Source organism: Petaurus breviceps, unplaced genomic scaffold (genome assembly GCF_028583685.1).
Source record: "Petaurus breviceps papuanus isolate PSGF00001 unplaced genomic scaffold, PetGlider_PUasm1.0 175, whole genome shotgun sequence".
Classification (NCBI taxonomy): domain Eukaryota; kingdom Metazoa; phylum Chordata; class Mammalia; order Diprotodontia; family Petauridae; genus Petaurus; species Petaurus breviceps.
In genome coordinates, this window is record NW_027185764.1 from 17,840,592 (window position 1) to 17,864,501 (window position 23,910).

At 37.1% G+C, this 23,910-nt stretch overlaps 2 protein-coding genes across 2 annotated transcripts in view; both read left to right on the forward strand.

Moving 5' to 3' along the window:
- Window positions 1-23,910, forward strand: part of PRKAR1B (protein kinase cAMP-dependent type I regulatory subunit beta) — a 716,155-nt gene that overhangs the window by 191,814 nt on the left and 500,431 nt on the right. The gene's annotated exons all lie outside the window — the stretch shown is intronic.
- LOC138159051 (large ribosomal subunit protein uL23-like) lies at window positions 71-596 on the forward strand. Its single transcript, XM_069085387.1, has one exon. The coding sequence runs from the start codon at window positions 89-91 to the stop codon at window positions 419-421; it is 333 nt and encodes a 110-aa protein (XP_068941488.1). The 5' UTR covers window positions 71-88; the 3' UTR covers window positions 422-596.

The following is a 23,910-nucleotide window of genomic DNA, read 5'->3' on the forward strand; positions in this document are numbered from 1 at the left end:
AAATTTAGATGCTGTTTTTCAGAAACACAACAATAAACATATGAAACAGTCAATTTGATTAAAAACAAAGAGGAGCCCTTCCCCCAACATGGCGCTGAAGGCGAAGAAGGAAGCTGTTGTCCCCCCCAAGACAGAAGCCAAGTCCAAGGCCTTGAAGGCCAAGAAGGCAGTGCTGAAGGGTGTCCATAGCCACAAAAAGAAGAAGATCCGAACATCCCCCACCTTCCGGCGACCCAAGACACTGAGACTTCGAAGGCAGCCCAAATACCCTCGGAAGAGTGCCCCTCGCAGAAACATGCTCAATCACTATGTCATCATTAAGTTTTCCTTGACCACCGAGTCTGCTATGAAGAAGATTGAGGACAACAACACCCTGGTCTTCATTGTGGACGTCAAGGCCAACAAGCATCAGATCAAGTAGGCCGTAAAGAAGCTGTATGACATCGACGTGGCCAAGGTCAACACACTGATCCGGCCGGATGGAGAGAAGAAGGTCTATGTCCATCTTGCTTCAGACTATGATGCTTTAGATGTTGCCAACAAAATTGGAATCATCTAACTTGCTGTGTCCCCATTCCACCTACGATAAAAATAAAGTTTTCCAGAATAATAAAAAAAAAAAACAAAGAGGAAAACCAAATGACCAGTATCAATCAAAAAAGGATAAATAGAGAGAGAAGGTGGCTTACCAGAAGGAGGTCTCAAACTATGCTACAAAACAGCACTCATTAAAACAATTAGAAAATGATTAGGAAACCAAGAGGTTGATCAGTAGAATAGATTGTTTGATAAAACGAAAGACTCTAGCTGTTGGGAGTAGTTCTGCCAGACATTTGACTTAAACTAGGCATAGACCAACATCTCACACCACATACCAAGATAAGCTCCAAATGTGTGTGCGTGTGTGTGTATACATATATATAAAACTTAAGATTTAAAAGGTTACAAATTAGAGAAGAAAAACACTATCTTTCAGCTCAATGGATAGGGGAAGTGTTCATTACTAAATAAAGAATACAGAGGATGACAAAAGAAAAAAGGGTCAATTTAAAGTCTTTGCATAAAAGTTATTGCAGTTAAAATTAAAAGTGAAGCATATAAAATAGAACTTTAAATGAAAAAATCAAACATAAAAAGAAATTATCTTACAACTAAGGAGGCCATGTGGCATAGCACAAAAAATCCACAGAAAGTAATGAAGAGGTGCATAGAGTGTGCAATACCACTTTAATATAATCAAGGAAGAATATGAAGAATGGAACTAGAAGGTCAGGGAAATATATGACTGTAAGAGATATGGTCATTTAGTGAGGATGGCAGGTGGTCAGCATTCCACAAGATCCACTAGTATCTTCTGAATGTCAGGAAAAAGTAAAAAAGCCCTCTAGCACATTGAGTAGGTGCCCTGTGATGAACTTATGTAGTGCACAGATGAGATAAATGAGATAGGCTGGTATGGATGAATTGTAATATACATTGTTAGAGGGAATATCCAAATCGATAGGATCAAAGGTTCATTTGAATATCTGAGTTCTCCTGGATTTCTGGGAAAATAAATGCTGGGGGATTTTAAAAAAGGAGACTTGAATTCTAAAAAGATTAAGTAGGAAACCATTTCTAGGGCTATGATTATTAATCAAAAAAAGGGAGAGATGACCATAAAAGACAAAATATACAATTTAAACTATATTAAATTGGAGGCTTTTGTCTCCAATCAATGTAACCAAAATAAGAAGACTATAGATTGGGGAAGGTTAGTGACAAAATATTTCTGATAAAGGTATGAGATACATAAGGAACTGAAAACACAGAAGAAACAGAGCTACTCCCCAAAATGTAAGTGACCAAAGAATACAAAGTTTAAAAAAAAAACCCAAACTATCAACAACCATTTGTAAAAATACCATCACTACTAGAGAATGCAAATCAAAATAACTTCTTTATCTCACCAGCAAATTTGCAAAGATAATAAAAGTCGAAAATAGTCAATATTAGAATGGCTGCAGGAAGACAACAGGAATACTACAAATATACTGTGAATTTCTTCAACCACTCTGGAAATTAATTCACATTGTGAATTGCTCAATACTGGAACCAAACAATACTCCAAAGAGCTCAAAGATAGGGCGAAAATTTCCAAACAGTATTATTAATAATGTTGCTATTATTCACATCAACTGTTACTTATATCAAGTGTTGATATTATGCATACTTTTTGTGGTAGCAGTAAACTAGAGATAAAGTAGATGTTCATCAGCTAAGATATAGCTAAATAAATGGACTATTGCACCATAAGAAATGAAGAATATGCCAAATTCAAGAAAATTTGTTTGAAAACTTCTGGTTCGTGAGACCAAATACATGGAGGACTAGACACTTTCTCTGATCCTCACAACCTTTCAAATTTCTCCAAAATAGGATTTATGCACAATAGATAAAGCAATTTCAGCTGTGTTCAAGGTCTAATATACCAAAGAAACAAAACCAAAAGCTAACAAACAAAACAATGAATGAGTAGCAGAGGTTAATCCCTGACCTCTAATAACAATAATAACTTTGTATGCCTTCCTGACTAGCCACCAAGCTCTGGCTGGGCTACAATAGTCAACCAACCCTTAGGCTTACAACAAAACTCAACTCTGCTCCATTCTCCTCCCCTTGTGCCAGGAAAAACCAAAAGGCAGAATTTTGCTCTGTTTGGGATAGTAGTATGGCAATACTCTGTGCTATAATAATATTTGGATAAAGAACTGAGGAACAGAGAAAAGTGAGGCAGGAGACCACAATGTGAGATACTCCACTAAAAATAAGGGAAAGGAAATTGGTATTAAGCTAGAACCACTTATGGCCCCTCAGAAATAACTTAGAGCAGAGACCAGTGCCCACAGAGTAATTGCCATCAAGGGGGAAAGAGTAAGAATGTAAGCAACAGAAGAACACAAGGGAAAAAGACTGAAATTACCAAAGATGTCAGGTAGGAGAAAAATCACTTAAAGACCTTGAGAATAAGTAGATAAATCAACAGGGAAGATATAAATAACAGAAGGGAATATGGCCTCCAGACCAGCTGAACAATACAGATATCTATGAATAAATATTGTAAGACAAAAGAAAACCAATCAGCACCTGAAAAGGCAAGGGGCTCTGTGGATTCCCAAGAAAACATAGAACTGTGGCAAGATGGTCCCAAATGGTTCAAGAAAAAAATAATCATGAAAGCACAATTTATGGCCTGCACAGCAGAAATAATTGACAAAATAGAAAACTTGTATATATCTATAGCGGTAAACCCCAGCAAAGAAACAAAAGAGAGAATGCAAATACACAGACAGGAAGGACAACATGGAAGAGAAGCAAAAGCAGCAACATTAACAGAAAATGGGATCTCCACATAAGCAAAAGATACTGATCTTGAAGACTGGAAGCACAGAAACAACTTAAGAATTATAGATCTCTCAGAAGAACAAGTGAAAAAAAAAACCCCTGAACGCTAAAATGCAAGAGATAACACAAGAATAAAACCAAGAACTTAAGATAAAAAAAATGCCGGTTGAAAGAATCCAGAGATTGCCCGATGCTGTAAACTCCAGGACATATAGTGGCTAAATTGAATAATTCCATTAACAAACAACAAATTCTGCAAACATCTTTCAAATATAAATGAAAGAAATTTGAATAACACGATACTATTCTGTACAAATAAGAAATGGTAGAGGGCAGGGAAGGGGAGAATAAAATAAAATGTTTCAAAGAGCAAAGGAGTTCAAGATGCAACTCATGTTGACATATCCTGCAAATCTGAGCCTAACTAAGAATGAAAAAGAGATGTTTAAGTTTTTTTTTTTAAAGCCTAGACCTGAACAAATTATTTGCTTTGCAAACACCCCCAGACAACAGAAATCCAAGAAAGGTATGTAAACACTCTATAGCAATCAAGAAAGACAGAGTTAGGGGCAGAGCCAAGATGGCAACATAGAAGCAGGAAAACCCCTTGCGTTCTGAAATAACCACTTCAAATACCTATGAAAAATGACTCTAAACAAACGTTAGGGCTATAGAATCCACAAAGTGACACAGAGAAAAAAAATCTCCTGATGATGACAGCCAGGCAAGCTGCAGGAAGGGTTCATCATAGCATGCTGGGAGCAGAGCCCAGCCCAGCTTGAGCCCGTGGTTTTAGCCTCAGGGTGGCCCAACCAGCCATGGCTAGAGGGACATTGGAAGAGTGGATCATCAGCAGCTGTGCCAGTCTCCAGAATTATCAACCCATAGATGCCAAAGACAAAGTGAGAGGTCAGTGTAGACTTTGGGAACAGGGAGTGCTGGGAGTGTGGTCTGGCCTTTGCCCCAGAGAGAGAAGTGGCTTTGGTGCAGTGGCCGTAGCCACATGGCTGCTTCAGAACTCCTGGCCTACAGATTGTAGGGGGACCAAGCAACCATTCTGAGGGATAACTACTCTTGCTTTAACCTGCTTGGATTTGGTTTGCTGTCTAGGGTGGAGGTCCTGGGGTGTGTGACCAGATGCCAGAGCCTGTGGAGGCTTCAGAGAGGACAGCCAACTAATAGCTCTGGCGACTGAGAAAACCCCAGCAATTTGGGACAAAACTCTACTTTCTGGAAGCAGAGTTCTACTATGGCAAAAAGCTGAAAAGTCAAGTAATTGAGTGGCAACACGAGCAAGCAAAGGAAGCAACACAAGAACAGCAATCCAACTTTGGATTCCTCTTTTGGGGACAAAAAGGATCAAAGCATGGAACAGGAGGAAGACAACAAAGTCAGAAGTCCTTCACCAAAAGCTTCCAAGAAAAATATGAACTCATTACAGGCCATAGAGAAACTTTAGGAGGATTTTGAAAACCAAATAAGAGAAATGGAGGAAAAATTGGGAAGAGAAATGAGAATGATGCAAGAAAATTATGAAATGAGAGTCAACAACTTGACTGAAGAAAATAACATCTTAAAAAATAGACTGACTCAAATAGCAAAAGAGGATCAAAAAGCCAATGAGGAGAAGAATGCCTTAAAAAGCCAAATTTGCCAAATAGAAAAAAAAATCTCAAAAGCTCACTGAAGAAAATAATTCCTTCAGAATTAGATTGGAGCAAATGGAAGGTAGTGACTTTATGAGAAATCAAGATACTATTAAACAGATCCAAACAAATGAAAAAATAGAAGGCAGTGTGAAATATCTCATTGGGAAAACCACTGACCTGGAAAATAGATCCAGGAGAGATAATTAAAAATTATTGGACTACCTGAAAGCCATGATCAAAAAAAAGAACCTAGAAATCATCCTTCAAGAAATTCTGAAGGAAAATTGCCCTGATATTTTTGAACCAGAGGGCAAAATAGAGGTTGAAAGAATCCACATATCACCTCTTGAAAAAGATCTCAAAAAGAAAACTCCTAGGAATATTATAACCAGGTTCCAGAGTTCCCAGATCAAGGAGAGAATATAACAAGCAGCCAAGAAGAAACAATTTGAATATTGTGGAAACACAATCAGTATAACAGTATGTGGCAGCTTCTACACTGAGAGCTTGAAGGGCTTGGAATCTGATATTCCTGGAGGTCAAGGGAGCTGGGAATAAAACCAAGAATCACCTACCCAGCAAAACTGAGTATCATGTTTCAGGGGAAAATATGATTATTCAAAGAAATAGAGGACTTTCAAGCATTCTTGATGAAAAAACCATAGTTGAATAGAAATTTTGACATTCAGATACAAGAAGCAAGAGAAGCATGAGAAGGTAAACAGGGAAAAGAAATCATAAGGAACTTATCAAAGTTAAACTATTTACATCCCTACATGGAAAAATGATAATTGTAACTCGTTAGACTTTTCTCAGTATGAGGATAGTTGAAGGGAATATAAATGTGTGTGTGTGTATACACACACACACACATAATGTATACATACATATATGTGTCTATATAGGAGGGTAAATGAATACATATATGTGTGTGAATACATTTTCATATATGTGTATAGGTATACATAGACAGAGGGCACAGGACCAATTGAATAGGAAGGGATGATACTTAAAAGATGAAAATGAGAGATGAGAGAGGAATATAATGAGAGGTGATGGGGAGAGACAGAATGGGGTAAATTATCCGCACCTCAGCCACTTCTTTTACAATTCTTTTACAGCCACAGTTAATAAAAGCCACTTATCTCTCTGGGGGCAAAGGCTGGACCACACTCCTGGACTTCCTGTTCCCAAAGTCTACACTGACCTCTCACTTTGTCTTTGGCATCTATGGGGTAATAAATAAAATGGGGTAAATGAGGCAAGGGAAAACTGTTACAATGGAGGGGAAGAACAGGAAGGCAAAAGGGAATGGTTCAACCTTACTCTCATTGAATTTGGCTTAAGGAGGGAATGACATACACACTAAATAGGGTATCTCACCCTACAGGAGAGTGGGGGGGAAGGGGATGAGAGGGGAGATGATGGAGGGGAGGGCAGGTTGAAGGGGGGAGGGAAGTTAGAAGCACACACTTTTGAAAAGGGACAGGGTCAAAGTAGAAAATAGAATAAGTTGGGGGTGGGATAGGATGGAGGGAAATATAGTCAGTCTTTCACAATATATCCACTATGGAAATGTTTTGCTTAGCTACATGTGTACAACCTATATTGAATTGCCTATCTTCCCAGTAAGGGTGGGTCACAAGGGAGGAAGGGAAAGAATCTGGAATTCAAAGTTTTAAAATCAAATGTTTAAAAATATATTATTTTTTTACATGCAACTGGGAAATATGATATACAGGCACTGGGGTATAGAGATCTATCTTGTCCTACTGGAAAGTCAGAGGTGGAATGGGGGAGGATATAGGAGAGAGCAGATTGGGGGAGGGTATACAGTGGGATTACTGTTTTGGGGTGGTAGGTATAGGGAAGATGGGGAGAAAATTTGTAACTAAAAATCTTGTGGAAATGAATGATGTAAACTAAAAATAAACATAAAATTTAATTTAAAAATAAAAATAAAAAAGCATATCGATAAAATATAAATGTAAAAAAAAAGACAGTTAATAAATGAATTTTTCCCAGAAAAAAGGAGAGAAAAATATCTATGGGGTTAAATTATGTAACAGAGGGACTTTTAAGAGATTTCTTTTTTAAAGTACACCATTTGAGAGAAATGCCACAAGTGGTTCAAAGGGAGTGTAATCCTGAATTGCAGGTATAGATGTCTGTATCTGGGAAAAGATTGAGGGGATGAAGTTGGCATGGCCAGAGGTAAAATCTTCTTAACTCAATTTCCCCATTGTGTTGCTTCCTTTGGAACAGGAATGTTTCCCACCTGATTGAACCTGAGTCTGGCTATGTGGTGGAATTGTTACTGCACAATCAGTTGTCAACTGTGACTCTCATTTGAAATCAAACAGAGCTAACTGTTTTATCCTGTTATATCAATGTGTTGAGTCATTCTGTATCCTTAGGTTTAGGCCTGGGGAGCAGTTAAAAAAATTTTTTTAATATACATTTTATTTTTCCCCCAATTATATGTTAATTTTTTTACATTTGATTTTTAAGTTTTGAGTTCCAAATTCTATCCCTCCCTTTTTCCCTTCCCCCCAGAGATAAGCAATCAGATACAGTTTATATATGTGCAATTACGTAACTTATTTTCATATTAGTCATTTTGTACAAGAAGAAAAGTATAAAAGAAAGAAGGTGAAAATAGCATGCTTTGATCTGTATTCAAATAATATCAGCTATTTCTCTGTAGGCAGACAATATACTTCATCATTAGTACTAGAATTGTCTTAGATCATTGTATTGCTGAGAATAACTAAGACATTCACAGCTCTTCATCAGACAATATTGCTGTTACTGAGTACAATGTTTTCTTGGTTCTGTACATTTTACTTTGTATCAATTTGTGTAAGTCTTTCTAGGCTTTTATGAAATTACCCTGCTCTTCCATTTTTTATGGCACAATATAAGCATATGCCACTCCCCAATTGATGTGCATTCCTTTGATTTCCAATGCCCAAAAGTGATGCTATAAATATTTTTGTACAAATAGGTCTTTTCCCCTCTTTTTTGGATATCTTTGAGACATAGACCTAGCAGTGTATTGCTGGATCAAAAGGTGTGCACAGTTTTATAGCCTTTGGGCGCATTCAAATTGCTCTCCACAATGGCTGGATCAGTTCACACCTCCACTAACAGTGTATTAGTGTCCCAGTTTCACCACATCCCCTCCAACATCCATCATTTTCTTTTTTTGTCATATTAGCCAGTCTGGTGGTATCTTAGAGTTGTTTTAATTTGCATTTCTCTGATCAGTAGTGATTTAGAGCATTTTTTTCATATGACCATAGATAGCTTTGGTTTCTTTGTCTGAAAACTATTTATATCCTTTGACCCCTGATCAATTGGGAAATCTCTATAAATTTAAGTCAGTTCTCTCTATATTTGATAAATGAGGTCTTTATTAGAGATACTTACTGCAAAATCCCCCTCACCCCCAGTTTTCTGCTTTCCTTATCATTTTGGTTGCATTGGTTTTGTTTGTGCAAAAACTTTTAAATTTTATATAATCAAAATTTTTTATTTTACATTTTGTAATGCTCTCTATATTTTCTTTTCTCCTAAATTCTTCCCTTATCCACATATCTGACATAAACTATTTTATGCTCTCTTAATTTATTTATGGCATCACCCTTTATGTGTAAATCCTGTACCCACCTTGACCTAATCTTGGTATATGGTATGAGATTTTTGTTTTTGGTCTCTACTTAGTTTCTGCCCTACTGTTTTCCAGTTTCCCCAGCAATTTTTGTTAAATAATAAGTTTTTTGTTCCAAAAGCTTGAATCTTTGAATTTATCATATATTAGATTACTATGGTCGTGTATTATAATGTAATTTTTACCTAATTTATTCCACAGATCCACCACTCTATGTATTAGCCAGCACCAGATTATTTTAATAATTTCCATTTTATGATACAATTAAAGATCTGGTATGGCTTGGCCATTTTCCCATGCATTTCTTTTCATTAATTCCCTTGATGTTCTGGACCTTTTCTTCTTCCAGATGAATTTTGTTATTGTTTTTTCTAGCTCTATAAAATAGTTTTTGATAGTTTGATTGGTACGGCACTGAATAAAATAGATTGATTTAGGTAGAATTTTCATTTTTATTATATTGACTTAGCCTACCCATGAGCAATTAATATTTTTCCAGTTGTTTAGATCTGACTTTATTTGTGAGAAAAGTGTTTTGTAGTTGTGTTTATATCATCCCTGGGTTTTATCTTGGTAGGTAGACCCCCAAATATTTTATATTGTCTACAGTTATTTTAAATGGAATATCTCTTGCTGCTGGACTTTGTTTTTAATATATAGAAATGCTGATGATTTATGTAGGTTTATGTTGTATACTGCAACTATACCAAAGTTGTTAATAATTTCAGGTAGCTTTTTTTTAGTTGATTCTCTAGCATTTTCTAAGTATAATATATCTGCAAAGAGTGTTAGTTTTGTTTCCTCATAGCCCATTCTAATTCCTTCGATTTCTTTTTCTTTTCTTATTGCTTATGGCTAACATTTTTAGTATAATATTAAATAATATACTTGGTAATGGGCATCCTTGCTTCATCCCTGATTGTATTGGGAAGGCTTCTAGTTTATTATCCCCATTACAGATAATGATTCCTAATGGTTTTAGATAAATATTACTTATCATTTTAAGGTAAGCTCCATTTATTACTATGCTCATTAGTGATTTTAATAGGAATGGATTGTATTTTGTCAAAGACTTTTTCTATATCCAAGATTTCTGTTAGTTTTGTTACTGATATGGTCAATTATGCCATTAGTTTTCTTAATATTCCTGAACATTTCCTAGTATAAAACCCACCTGACCATAGTGTATGCTTTTTTTGATAGCCCTTTGCTAGTATTTTATTTAGATTTTTTGCATCAATATTCATTAGGGAAACTGGTCTATAATTTTCTTTCTATGTTTTAGCTCTTCTTGGTTTAGTATCAGCATCATATTTGTGTCACAAAAGGAATTTGGCAGGACTCCTTCTTTGCCTATTTTTCCAAATAAATTCTATAGTAATAGAATTGTTTTTTTAAATGTTTGATAGAATTCACTTGTGAACCCATCTGGCCCTGGGAATTTTTTCTTAGGGAATTCATTGATGCCTTATTCAATTTCTTTTTCTAAAATGGAATTATTTAAGTGTTCTATTTCCTCTTCTGTTAATCTGGATAATTTATATTTTTATAATCATCCATTTCATTTAGTCAAATCTATTGGCTTATAACTGGGCAAAATAGGTGCTGACAATTGTCTTAATTTCTTCTTCATTGGTGGTAAATGTATCCCTTTCATTTTTTTTTTAGGGCAACTGGGGTTAGGTGACTTGCCTAAGGTCACACTGGCTAGTTTTTATGTTAAGTGTCTGAGGCTGGATTTAAACTCAGGTCCTCTTGACTCCAGGGCCGGTGCTTTATTCACTGTGCCACCTAGCCACCCCTACTTTTCATTTTTGATACTAGTAATTTGGTTTTCTTCTTTCCTTTTTGTAATCAAATTAACCATGGTTTATCTATTTTATTGGGTTCCCCCTCCCCATAAAACCAGTTTCTAGTTTTATTATTTCAATGGTTTTCTCACTTACAATTTTATTAATCTCTCCTTTGATTTTCAGGATTTCCAATTTAGTGTTTAATTGGGGGTTTTACAATTTTTTTTGTTTTTGGTTTTTTACTTGCATGTCCAAATCATTGATCTGACCTTTCTATTTTATTGATATAAGCAATTAGAGGTATAAATTATCCCCTAACTATGGCTTTGGTTGCACCTCATAAATTTTGGTTATGTTGTCTTGTCATTTTCTTTAAATGAAATTATTATTTCTATGATTTGTTCTTTGATCCATTTATTTTTTAGGATTAGGTTAGTTTCCAATTAATTTTAATCTAGCTTTCCATTGAAAATTATTGAATATTATTTTTATTGCATTATGATCTGAAAAGGGCGTATTGATTATTTTTGCTTTTCTGCATTTGGTTGTGAGGTTTTTATGTCCTAATACATGGTCAATATTTGTGTAGGTGTCATGTACGGTTAGGAAAAAGATATATTCCTTTCTATTCTTTTTCAGTTTCCTCCAGAGGTCTATCATATGTAACTTTTCTAGGATTTTATTCACCTCTTTCACTTCTTTCTTGTTTATTTTTTGGTTAGATTTATCTAGTTCTGAGAGGGAAAGTTGACGTTCCCCACTAGTATAGTTTTATTGTCTACTTCCTCCTATAACTCATTCAACTTCTCCTTCAAAAATTTAGATTCTATACCATTTCATGCACTTTGTTTAGTATTACTTCATTGTTTACAATACCTTTCAACAAGATAGTTTCTTTCCTTCTCTCTTTTAATTAGATCCATTTTTGCTTTTACTTTGTCTGAGATCATGATTACTATCCCTGCTTTCTTTGCTTCAGTTGAAGCATAATGGATTCTGCTCCAGTCCCTTACCTTTACCCTGTATCTCTCTGCTTCAAATGTGTTTCTTATAAACAACATGTTTTAGGATTGTGGTTTTTAATCCATTATGCTATCCACTTCTGTTTTATGGGTGAGTTCATCCCACTCATATGCATAGTTATTATAACTGTGTATTTCCCTCCATGCTATTTTCCCCTTGTTTATCCCTTTCTCTCTCTTACCTCACCCCTTTTCCTCTTCACAAGTGTTTTACTTCTGATCACTGCCTGGCCCAATACATCCTCCCTTTTATCAATCTTTGCCCCATTTCTATTATCTCCATTCCTTTTTACTTCCTTACAAGGTAAGATAGATTTCTGTATCCAAATGAGTGTGTATGCTATTCCCTCTTTGAGCCAATTTTAATGCAAGTGAGGTTTGGGCTTTGCTTGCTACCCTCCCTAGTTTCCCTGTCCATGTCCCTGTCATCTTCCCCTCCATTATAGTAGCTCTTTCATCCCTCTTTTATGTAAAATAATTTGCCCCATTCAATTTCCTCCCTCCTTCTTCCAGTAAAATCTTTCTCATTCCATTTTTTTTTGGGGGGGGGTAATCATTCCTTCCAAGTCACCTTATATCCTCAGATTCTATGTATACACCTTGTAATTGCCCTTATAGTAAAAAAAGTTGTTGAATAACAAATATCAGGGCAGGTAGGTGATACAGAGCACAGGCCCTGGACCTGGTCCCAGGAGGACCTGAGTTCAAATCCTGGCACAGACACTTCACACTAGCTGTGTGACTCTGGGCAAGTCACTTAACCCCAATTGCCTTACCCCCTCCCAAAAAAAGTAACAAATATTATCTTGCCATATAGAAATATAAAGTTTTATAACCTTATTGAATCTTTTATGTTTTCTCTTTCTTGTTACTTCTTTACATTTTTATGTTTCCGTTGAGTCTTATATTTGGAGGTAAAATATTTTATTCAGCTCTCGTCTTTTAATTCACTCTTCACTAAATGGGTGTTGCCTCAGTCAAAGTGAGAACTTGAAACAGCCTTAGCTTAAAAAGGCCAAGGTCTCCCACTGCATCCTGGGCCATCTCCAGTCATCTTGATCTATATCTGGCCACTGGATCTCGATGGCTCTGGAGGAGAAAGTGAGGCTGGTGACTTTGCACAGCCCTCCCTCACTCAAATCAAATTCAATTGCAAGTCATGTTATCATCTCCCTGCTGTCATGATCTTCTTCAAGAACAAAGGACAAACCATAGCCACACAACCTTGAAACCCTTCTATTTCATTAAATATCCAATTCCCCCCTTAAAGATTATATTCAGGTTTTTTAGGTAAATGATTCTTGGTTGTAATCCTAACTTCTTTGCCTTCCAGTATGTCATATTCCAAGCCTCTGGTTCTTAACTGTGGAAGGCCTGAGTGGTCAAATTCTTTCAAGGCAGAACCCCACCCTGTACCCTTGGATTTTGGGGTTCCTACACCCCTAAACTTAAACAGAAGCTGCCAAATCCTGTGTAATCCTGACTATAGTTCCACAATATTTGAATTGTTTTTCTGGCTGCTTGAAGTATTTTCTCTTTGATCTGTGCACTCTGTAATTTGGTTATGAAGTTCCTGGGAGTTTTCATTTTGGGATCTCCTTTAGATGGTGATGGATGGATTCCTTCAATTTGTATTTTGCCCTCTAGTTCTAGTATATCAGGGCAGTTTTCCTTGACAATTTCTTTCTTTCTTTTTTAAACATTTGTTTTTAAAACTTTTGAGTTCCAGATTGTTTTCCTTCTTTCCTCCTCACCCGCCCCTCACTGGGGAAATAAGTAATTCAATACAGGTTGGACATGTGTAGTTATCCAAATCATTTCCATAGTAGTTATATTGTGAAAGACTAACTATATTTCCCTCCATCCTATCCCACCCCCAACTTACTCAATTTTCTCCTTTGACCTTATTCTTTTTTTTTTTTTTTTTGCTTTTTTGGAGGGCAATTGGGGTTAAGTGACTTGCCCAATGTCACATGGCTAGTTTTTGTGTTAAGTGTCTGAGGCTGGACCCTATTCCTTTTCAAAAGTGTTTGCTTCTAACTACCTCTCCCCCAATCTGCCCTCCCTTCTATAATCCTGCCTCTTATCCCCTTCCTCTCTATTTTCCTGTATAGTAAGATAAGCAATTGAGTATGTATGTTATTCCATCCTTAAGTCAAATTCAATGAGAGTAAGGTTGTTTCATTTCCTTCCACCTTCCTGCTCTTCCCCTCCATTGTAACAGTTTTCTCTTACCTCTTTTATATGAGATAATTTACCCTAATCTATCTCTCCCCTTCTCCCAACAAATTCCTCTCTCACCTCTTAATTTTATTTTTTAGATATCATCCCGTCATATTCAACTCATCCTGTGCTCTGTGTATACATGTACATTCATATGCCCATACTCACATATATACTTATGTACACATACACCCTCCCATACATACATATATATTCCCTTCAACTATCCTCACACTGAGAAAAGTCTTGTGAGTTACAACAATTGTTTTTCCATATAGGAATGTAAATAGCTCAACTTTAATAAGTTCCTTATGATTTCTATTTCCTGTTTACCTTCTCATGCTTCTCTTGCTTCTTATAGGTGAAAGTCGAATTTTCTGTTCAGCTATGGTTTTTTCATCAAGAATGCTTGAAAATCCTCTATTTCATTGAATGGCCATATTTTCCCCTGAAGCATTATACTCAGTTTTGTTGGGTAGGTGATTCTTGGTTTTAATCCTAGTTCCTTTGACCTCCGGAATATAATATTCCAAGCCCTTTGATCCCCTAATGTAGAAGCTGCTAGATCTTGTGTTATTCTGATTGTGTTTCCACAATATTCAAATCGTTTCTTCCTGACTGCTTGCAGTATTTTCTCCTTGACCTGGGAACTCTGGAATCTGGCTACAATATTCCTAGGAATTTTCTTTTGGGGATCTTTTTCAAGAGGTGATCAGTGAATTCTTTCAATTTCTATTTTGCCCTCTGGTTCTAGAATATCAGGGAAATTTTGCTTAATCATTTCTTGAAAGATGGTGTCTAGGCTCTTTTCTTGTTCATGGCTTTCAGGTAGTTCAATAATTTTTAAATTATCTCTCCTGGATTTATTTTCCAAGTCAGTGGTTTTTCCAATGAAATATTTCACATTGTCTTCTATTTTTTCATTTGTTTGGATCTGTTTTATAGTATCTTGATTTCTCATAAAGTCATTAGCTTCCATTTGCTCCAATCTTATTTTGAAGGAATTATTCTCTTCAGTGAGTTTTTGAAATTCCTTTTCCATCTGGCAAATTTGGCTTTTGAAAGCATTCTCCTCATTGGCTTTTTGGGCCTCTTTTGCCATTTGAGTTAGTTGATTTTTTAAGGTGTTATTTTCTTCAGTCAGGCTGTTAACTCTCTTTTCATGATTTTCTTATATCACTCTCATTTCTCTTCCCAATTTTTCCTCCACTTCTCTTACTTGGTTTTCAAAATCCTTCTTGAGCTCCTCCATGGCCTATAATCAGTTCATATTTTTCTTGGAAGCTTTTGATACAGGAGTTCTGACTTCATCATCTTCATTCCATTCCATGCTTTGATCCTTTTTGTCCCCAAAAAAGGAATCTATGATCTGTTTGTGCTTCCTCTGCTTGCTCATATTGCCAGCCAATTACTTGATTTTTGAGCTCTTTGCCACGGTAGAACTCTGCTTCCAGATTGCAAAGAACTATGTCCCAAATCACTGGGTTTTTCACAGCTACCAGAGCTATTAGGAAGGTGCCCTCTCTCCAGCCCCCACAATCTCTGGCACACTGGCCACACACCCTAGGACCACCACCCAAGACCATGATCCAGATCCAAGAAGGTTAAAGCAAGAGTGATTACCCTCTGAATGGTCTCTTGGTCCTCCTACAATCTTCAGGCCAGGAAGTTCTGGAAGCAGCCATGCAGCAGCAGCTGCAGCCACTGAGCCTCTGCCACTTCTGGCCCTGGGGCAGGGGCTGGACCATGCTCTTTTGTCCCCATTCCATCAGAGTCCCCAACTGACTTTTTATTTGTCTTTGGCATTTATGGGTGGAGAAGTCAGGAAACCACCATAGCTCTTGGTGATTCACTCCCCTGATGTCTGCTTCCGGATGCAGCTGGTCCGGGCCGCCCTGGGGCCAGAACCATGTGGCTCATGGGGGACCGTGCTTGCTTCCCAGTGTACTGCAATAAACCTTTCCTGTCAGCCTGCCAGGCTGATTTCAGAGGGAGATTTGTTTCTGTCACTTTGTGGGTTCTGTAGCTCTAAAATTTGTTCAGTCATTTTTTTTACATGTATCAGAAGTGACTGGAGTGGGAGATCACACCAAGTTTGTGCTTCTACTCCCTCATCTTGGCTCCACCCCCATTGAGAATTTTTTGAAAGATGTTCAGGCTTTTTTTTTTTTTTAATCATGGCTTTCAAGTAGTCCAATAATTCTTATGTTATCTCTTTTGGATTTATTTTCTAGGTAAGTTGCTTTTCCAATGAGAAATTTCATATTCCCCTATTTTTTTACTTTTGTTTTATATACCTCGATGTCTCATGGAGTCATTGACTTCTTCTTGATTGATTCTAATTTTTAAGGAATTATTTTCTTTGGTGAGCTTTTGTATTTCCTTTTCCATCTGGTCAATTCTATTTTTTTAGGGAGTTCTTTTCTTCAGTAAATTTCTGCATACCTTTTTCCATGCTATTGACTTTTTTCATGATTCTCTTGCATTACTTTCACTTCTTTTTCCAATTTTTCTCCTACTTCTCTAATTTGCTTTTTAAAATCCTTTTTAAGCTCTTCCAGTTCTTTTTGGGCCTGAGACCAAATTATATATTTCTTTGAGGCTTCACATGTGGTCATTTTGACACTATTTTCCTCTTCTAAGTTTATGCGTTGGTCCTCCCTGTCACTATTAACTCTTCTAAGTTCTTTTTTTTTTTTTTTGCTCATTTTTTTCTGCCTATTTTGTGATTTGGTGTTTTTATGTGAGAGCTGGGCTCTGATCCTATACTGTCCTAAGCTTTTTGTACTGGAGCTCAGGATTATATTGCTGGCTTTCACTGGGCTACAGGGCCTAACTGCTTGTTTGTACTGGACAGTAGACTTCCCTTTGGCTTGTACTGGAAGGTGGAGTCTCCGTGTTGGCTTTCCCTGGGTGTGGGTTTAGCTGCTGGCCTGCCCCAGGGGTGGGTCCTTGCTACTCATCAAGGCCCCCCTGATGGTGTGCTGGGGGTGGGGCCACTGAGGTAGGCAGCCTTGATTAGACACTGATAGACCTTGATAGACCACTGGGCTGTTGGCTTGCAGGAGGACAGGACCTCAATAATGGAATACCCCGGGTTTGGAACCCTGCCACAGACCCCTTGCTGTTAAGTTGGCTGCTGCTGCTCTCTACCGAGATCCCCAGTGAGACAGATTTTTCTTGCTATGCTGGTAAATTGCTTGCCTACGCCCTAAACCAATTCTGAGATAGCTTTCAAGTTGTTTGGAGGGGAATTTGGGAGGGCTTTCGGAATGTTCCTTTTTCTCTCTGCCATCTTGGCACTGGAAGTCAGGGAACTAGTTTTGATGCTGTTAAGATCATACTCTGTTTTTTCCTTTTATACCATATTTCTATAATTAGGACAGGTGGCAAGAAAATATGAGTACAAGGCAATTATGTAAGATTTTACTGTTTTCAATCTAAATGTGCAGCGATTCCATATCCCAACTAAGTAAATTGTGCTTGGACCTGTCATTTGCCTTCTAATAGTTACATAGTTGTGCATAAGATTAAGTCCCTGAACTATCTCTCTTTCAGAATGCCTCAGGATGACTGAACAAAGATGAAAAAGGCTTGTGAAACAAAGATATGAATCTTTGTGAGGTTAAAGTCAGAAACCTCTTCTGTTTGGTTTTAAGGAACAGAATTTCATTGCAATCAGTCATCTTAATGGAGAGTAATGTTTGTGTAATATCTACTCCATTTGAATACGGTTAACAACTGAACATATTTTACTACAGCCATTCCATCTGATATATGCTATTTTCTGTATGCAATTGAGAATTGCTTAGTGTATCTACACAGCCCATCTCAGGTTGTTACAATTGGAATAAAGTCAGCCTCTTTTAAGTAAATTCATTTGTGTAACCATTGAACCTAGGAGTGGAAAGCCTCTACCTGCCAAGGGTGTTACGCTACCTAAATTTTCAGATACAGGATTAGATCCTTAACAGCATCTCATCTTCATAAAGGAATTGGAATTAATTGGAGTGGAAAAATTTTGAGAAAGCATCAAGATCAGATGATCATATATTTCAAATGCAAGTTATTCTAATAGGGTATGTAAAAACTTAAATTCTCTGAAATTTCAAGTGAACTCTAAGTCCCTAATTTGATGTTCTTCTTACAGCTCTATTATTAGTAAGAGCAGAACCACAAGAGTTGAGCTGCTTTTCACCACATGAACTGGTCTAATTGAAGAAGTAAAATTTGGAATGCTAACTTGTTGAGATGTTTTATAAAAGATTTTATATGAACAGCTAAGGAATCTCTACAAGTAAGTTGGAACCAGAGAAGCCAATCTACTGAAGAGGAGTTTCCTACAGAACAAGACCTATTCTGGAATGTTCAAGAGAAGATATTTCCAGAGACCAGAGAACTACATGGGACATCTGAAATTCAAGTTGAAATGTTTTGCTTAAATGGACATTGGGAGTGGGTTACTAAAATGCAAGGAGGCTTAATGTTAGTTAATGGTAATGGTCATTATTGCATTACTTTGGCTTTTCATTTCACTATCTGTATACTAAGTTCTCTCTGTTATCTTGGGGTTATGTAAATTTCTCCTCTATAAGTTAGTTTTGGTCTTAGATATTTTTACTATGGCTTATGCTATGATTAATCAGTCTTGTTCTTACATTAACTAGTCGGAGAAAACCGTGACAAGTTTCTCATTGACAAAAAGTGGGAAATTGAGAAAATCAAATTATTCTAATTCCATTTTGTAATTAATTCTATTCTGTATCACTCCCATCTATTGTAAAATTGCTTCACTCGATGCTTCTTTGTCTCTAATTTTAAATTCAGAAATTTAGCTAGCCTGTAATAAATCAAGTTCAGAAATCCAGTTCTTCCACTAATCACCAGACACCATTGGCAGGCTCTCTTTGCCTCCTTGGAGTTGGGTGGAAGAAAATTGGAACAATTGTGGCAATTCTCTCATTGGTTATATTGTTTCCCTACTTGTGCTTATATTGCTGCTGTGAACTGTACCTCTAAGGTAGTTCACTGGTAGATTCCTCTGATTTCTCCATGAGAGTAAGACCACTTGTGTATCACTCAAGGAACACTGGGGAAAAAATAGGAAAGAATGTATGAGCAGGTCACAATGGGTGGAGTAGCTGGTAGGAACCAGAGCCTGAGAATGTATGGTTATGGTAAACAGAAAACAGCTCTGTTATACAACTGTCCCAGAGAAAACTTTAGCTCCCATGGGGAAACTTGTACATGACCCAGGGCCATCTCTGGCACTAATACCCTCTCTGTTGTTTCTGGCATGGCTACAGGGCATAATTCTCAAAGACCTGGTGCTTAGAGTGACCACCCATCTTGCCTCAGGAAAAGAGAAATTAAAGAGTTTCTGGGGGGAACTGAAACCCAAAAGAGTAGGAGGGCATGGAACCAAAGAGATTTCATAGGGAAAAGATGATCATGGGGAAGTGTATAGAGAAGTAATGAATAGCACAATCAGGGATACAGGAAAATGTCTACTACGGAGCAATATTTCTATCCTCTATCGTTGGCAGGAATTGGTATTTCTAAAAGTGAGGCACCATGGAAAAGGGGATCAGAGAACAAAACCTACAAGACAATACAGAGAATACAAGACAATCCATATTTGGAAAAAAGAATGCAAAATAGAAGCTTTACTTCCGGGAGGAACACGGAAACTAAATAAGGAATAAATGTAATGGCCATGAATCAAAGAATAGAAGTTTAGAGTAGACAGAAAGAACAGGAAAATGATGAAGTGCATAAGGTGAAGAAATTCTTTTGAGGAAAAGGCACAGAAAACCAAATTTTAAAACTAACGAAGAAACTTCTGATTCACATGACCAACAAGATGGTGATCCCCACGACTTCTCAATTAGAATTAGAAGCCCAAGATAAAGCAACTTCAGCTACTTTCATGGTCTAGGACATTCAGGAAGCCCCCTAAAGGGTTAAGCAATTGATGCCTACTCTGAGCTCACCCAGCATCCCATCCCCCACTGTGCACCCATGCTAGCCAACTCCACAGACACCAATCACAGCCTCACCACAAAACCACAAAACCTAACCTTACACTTCAGGTGCCCATTCCTCTTTCCAGGGCCATGGAAACCCATGCTGCAGACAAATGAAGTTTGCCGGGGCCACCACTGCCGGTTCCAAGGCAGTACTCTGTGGTATGAAAGAACTTTGCAGGAAAGTGAAGAAACAGGGAAAAGGGCAGGCACATCTAGGTTTCAAACAGAAACACAACAGTCCCTCCTCTCACTTCCACTATCTCCCAGAGCCTCAGAGACCGAAACTACAGAAATCAACTCTGTAAGCACCAGCCTGGGAGCACTCTGGAATGCTGGTGCCTGGCCTGAGAACTGAGGAACAGAGGGAGTGAGACAAGATGCCATTCATGTAGGGGGGCTGTGCAGAACTCCGCTATGCATGAGGGAAGGAGCCCAGTATCTACCTAAAGCCAGTGCTATCCGCCCGCCTGCCACTTAGGGCAGAGATCTAGGCTAGTGAACCATGAACTACTCAGTATGGGAGGAGGCTGAGATGCTTTTGAGATTGAGCCCCTAGGGAAACCACCTTTAGAGGGGAGGCAATCAGAAAGTGAGCAATGGGGAGATATAAAGGGAAAAAAAACCTGAAATCATCAAATATCTCAAGAAGAAGAAAACTCAAAGATCTTGAATATAAATAGATAAATTAACAGGGAAAACATCAATAGAAGAAGAAAATATGGCTTCTAGATCTAATAACGGGAGTTCAGGTGTCTATGAATAAATACTGCAAAAAAAAAAAGGAAAACAATGTAACAGTTGATAAGACAGAAGACCCTGTGGAATGTGAGAATACAGAAATACAACACAATGTACAACAGCTACAATGGCAAATCTCATTTAAAAAAAAGAAGGAATTAGGAAGGTAAATACACAGAAGCCATGGACAATCTAGGACAGGATGGTCAAACTCACTGCAAAATTCCTAAGCGTGGCCTGAAATAGATTAAAATATAATTGGGAAATGTTTAGCAAAATAAAAATATAATACAAAATAGATAATGTTAATTTGTGATTTTCTAAGTCTATATGCAAGGATCTTATTCAATTTGAGTTTCACCACTGATCCACAAGATGGGAAACAGAAAACAGTAATATTAAAAGAAAATAATGTCATTGCAAATAAAATATACTGATCTCAAATACAGGATGTGTTACAGACAATCTAAGGATCATATATGTGCTAGAACATGACAAGTCAAAAAACCTGAACAATATAATGCAAGAAATATTATGAGAACAATACTCAGAACTTCTGAACACAAAAAGTGAAATACCAAAAGAATTCACAGATCACCTCCATGAAAAAAAAAAGGCTACAAATTCCAAGACACATAGTAGTTCACTTTAACAATTCAACTCAGAAACAAGCTCTATAAATGATCAGGAAAAAGACCTTCAAAGCAAAAGAAATTCAAACAGCGTAAGACTATTCTGAACCTACCAGGAAACACAGAGGGGAGTGGGAATAATATGTCCCAAAGAGCAGTGGTGTTCAAGATGAAGCCCAGAGTGACATACCCTACAAATCTGAGCTTTAAATGAAAAAAAGTTGGACAATTCAACAAAGAGGTGCTTGAAACATTCTTAGAAAGAAAACTAGACAGGAAGAGATTTCCTTCTTGAACATCCTCACCCCCAACAACAGAAATACAGAAGGGGTAAATGAATGCACCAGCCAAGGGCAGCAATAGCAACAGAGATATCAGAGCTTTCTGAATGTACACAAAGACACAGGGATGAAAGTGGGAGTCAAGTTGGAAGAACAGTGAAGAGACCGGCCCAGGACATTATGGACAGAACCTGGCAACCCATAGATGAATCAAAGGGATTTTTTGTTTATTTTTCTTATTGAGACTGCATTACAAAATGGAAGGATATATAAAAAGTGGGGAAGGGATCAGAGGAATAGAGGGGAGTGTGTAATGTTTGTTGTTGTTCAGTCATTTTGTCCTGTCCAACTCTTCATGACCTCATTTGGGGTTTTCTTGGCAAAGACACTGGAATGGTTTGCCATTTTCTTCTCCAGCTCTTTTTACAGGTGAGGAAACTGAGACAAAAAGGGTTAAGTGACTCACCCAGGATCACACAGCTAGTGTCTGAGGCCATATATGAACTCAGATTTTCCAGATTCCAGACCTAGCCCTCTATCCACTACACCACCTAGATGCCCCAGATCAAATTAAGGAGTTTTGGGGGCAACTGACGTCTATGGTCTCTCAGCAAGAGAAGAACCTGCTGGGGAGTGAAAAGGAGTAAAGGATTGAAAAGGAGGGAAAAAAGAAAGAGGTCTTGATAGTGGGAGAAGGTTCTACTGATGAATGTTCCTATGGGAGAAGTGAGATATTCTATGAAGGGAGATGGGGACTCTGTGCTGGGTGTTGTCTGAGGTACTTGGTGCTTGAAAAGACCATTCTTACTACTTTATGGGACAAGCAAGAGCTGGACCTCCTGGGGGAAACAGAAAAGGGTAATGCTTGAGGTAAGCTCTGCATAAGGCAGTATCCCAGAGTGGAAATTTCAGAAGTTTTTATTCCATGAGGAATACAGATAATAGGGAAGGATTAGATAATTATAGGGGTCATGAAACAGAGAAAAAAGGATGGATAATGAAGAAAGTAAGAGAAATTCTCTCAGGACAGGGGAAAAAATTAAAAATTAATGAACATAATTGAAGGGGAAGAAAAGAACGGGGAATCTACTTGACTGAGGGGAAAAAAAGGGGAAGAATTAAATAGTCAGATAAAAGCAAAAAAGAAAAAGAAATTAATAAGGAAAACTCCAACAGGAAAGGGGCAACAAATAGAAAGGGCAATCTGGGTGAGAGAAAAAGAGCCAGCAGGAATAGGGCCACTACTAAGTAGAAACATAGAACTGCTTACATCAGAAAAAGGGCAGACATTACAACTTGAAAAAGAAAACAATATTAGAGTCATATGGAAGAAAAAGAAACCTAATTCAAAACTTCCAATGTGAATAGATTAAAGAATCCAACAAAATGAAAAAGTGATAAGACTGAATAAGAAAAAACCCTATAATCTATTGCTTACCAGAAACATGTTTAAAAAAAATAAAAACCATACATAAAATAAAACTGAGAAGATGGAAGATTTTTTTTTACTATGTATCAAGTAAATCCAAAAGAGTGGAAGTTCTGGTCGTGCTGACAAAGCAAAAAAAAAAAAAAATTAAAAAAATAAAAAGTGGTAAGAAGCTGCATTATACTTAAAAGAACCATAGAAAGTATTAAACTTACATGCTTCAAATGCTTTAGCATTTTTCCTTAGCAAACTGCCTTAGGGAATGCCTTAGCATCTTAGCCTTAAGACATTTACAGATTCATAAAGGAAACATTAACTGAGCTACAAGAAGACATAGACACAATAATGATAGATTTCAATATCCCTCTTTCAGTTTTGGATAAGTCTAGCAGAAAGACAAACAAAAGGAAAAAGACAGAACTAAACAAACTGCTGGACTGCAAAAGCATATACAGATTTATCAGCACCATAAAGAACTTTTACAAAAACTTACCAAGTATTAGGGTACGGAAATTTTGCAAAAAAACTGTAAAAAGGCAGAAATATTAAATACATCTCTTATACACGATAATGCAGTGAAAAGTCCTGTTCAGGAACAACTAACAAAAGACACAGACCCAAATGGAGATTTAACAATGGAATCCTAAATAATGGGTCAATGAACAAATCATAGAAATAATCATTATATTAAAAGAAAATAATGATGAAAACACCAAAATTTCTGGGATGCAAGTAAAGCAGTTCTCAGGGGAATATTCATATTCCTGCCAATAAACATTAGTAAATAGGGGAAAAAAGATTAATGAGCTGAATATGCACTTTAAAAATTAGTAGGAAAACAAACTTATAAGCACAAAAGAAGAAATACTAAAAATTAGGAGAGAAATGGATAAATTAGAAACAAAAAAACTTGATAGACATGATATACAAAAGTTGGTTCTTTGAAAAGACTAACAAACCTGAGAACACAAGAGAAATAGAGGAATGATTTAAAAAATATAAAATACCCAAATTATTAGAAGACCAGAGAAAGATTTTAAATAACCAAATCTCAGAA

Bases quoted from the DNA above. Each gene is read 5' to 3' on its own strand.
- LOC138159051 (XM_069085387.1), top strand. From the start codon at position 89: ATGGCGCTGAAGGCGAAGAAGGAAGCTGTTGTCCCCCCCAAGACAGAA.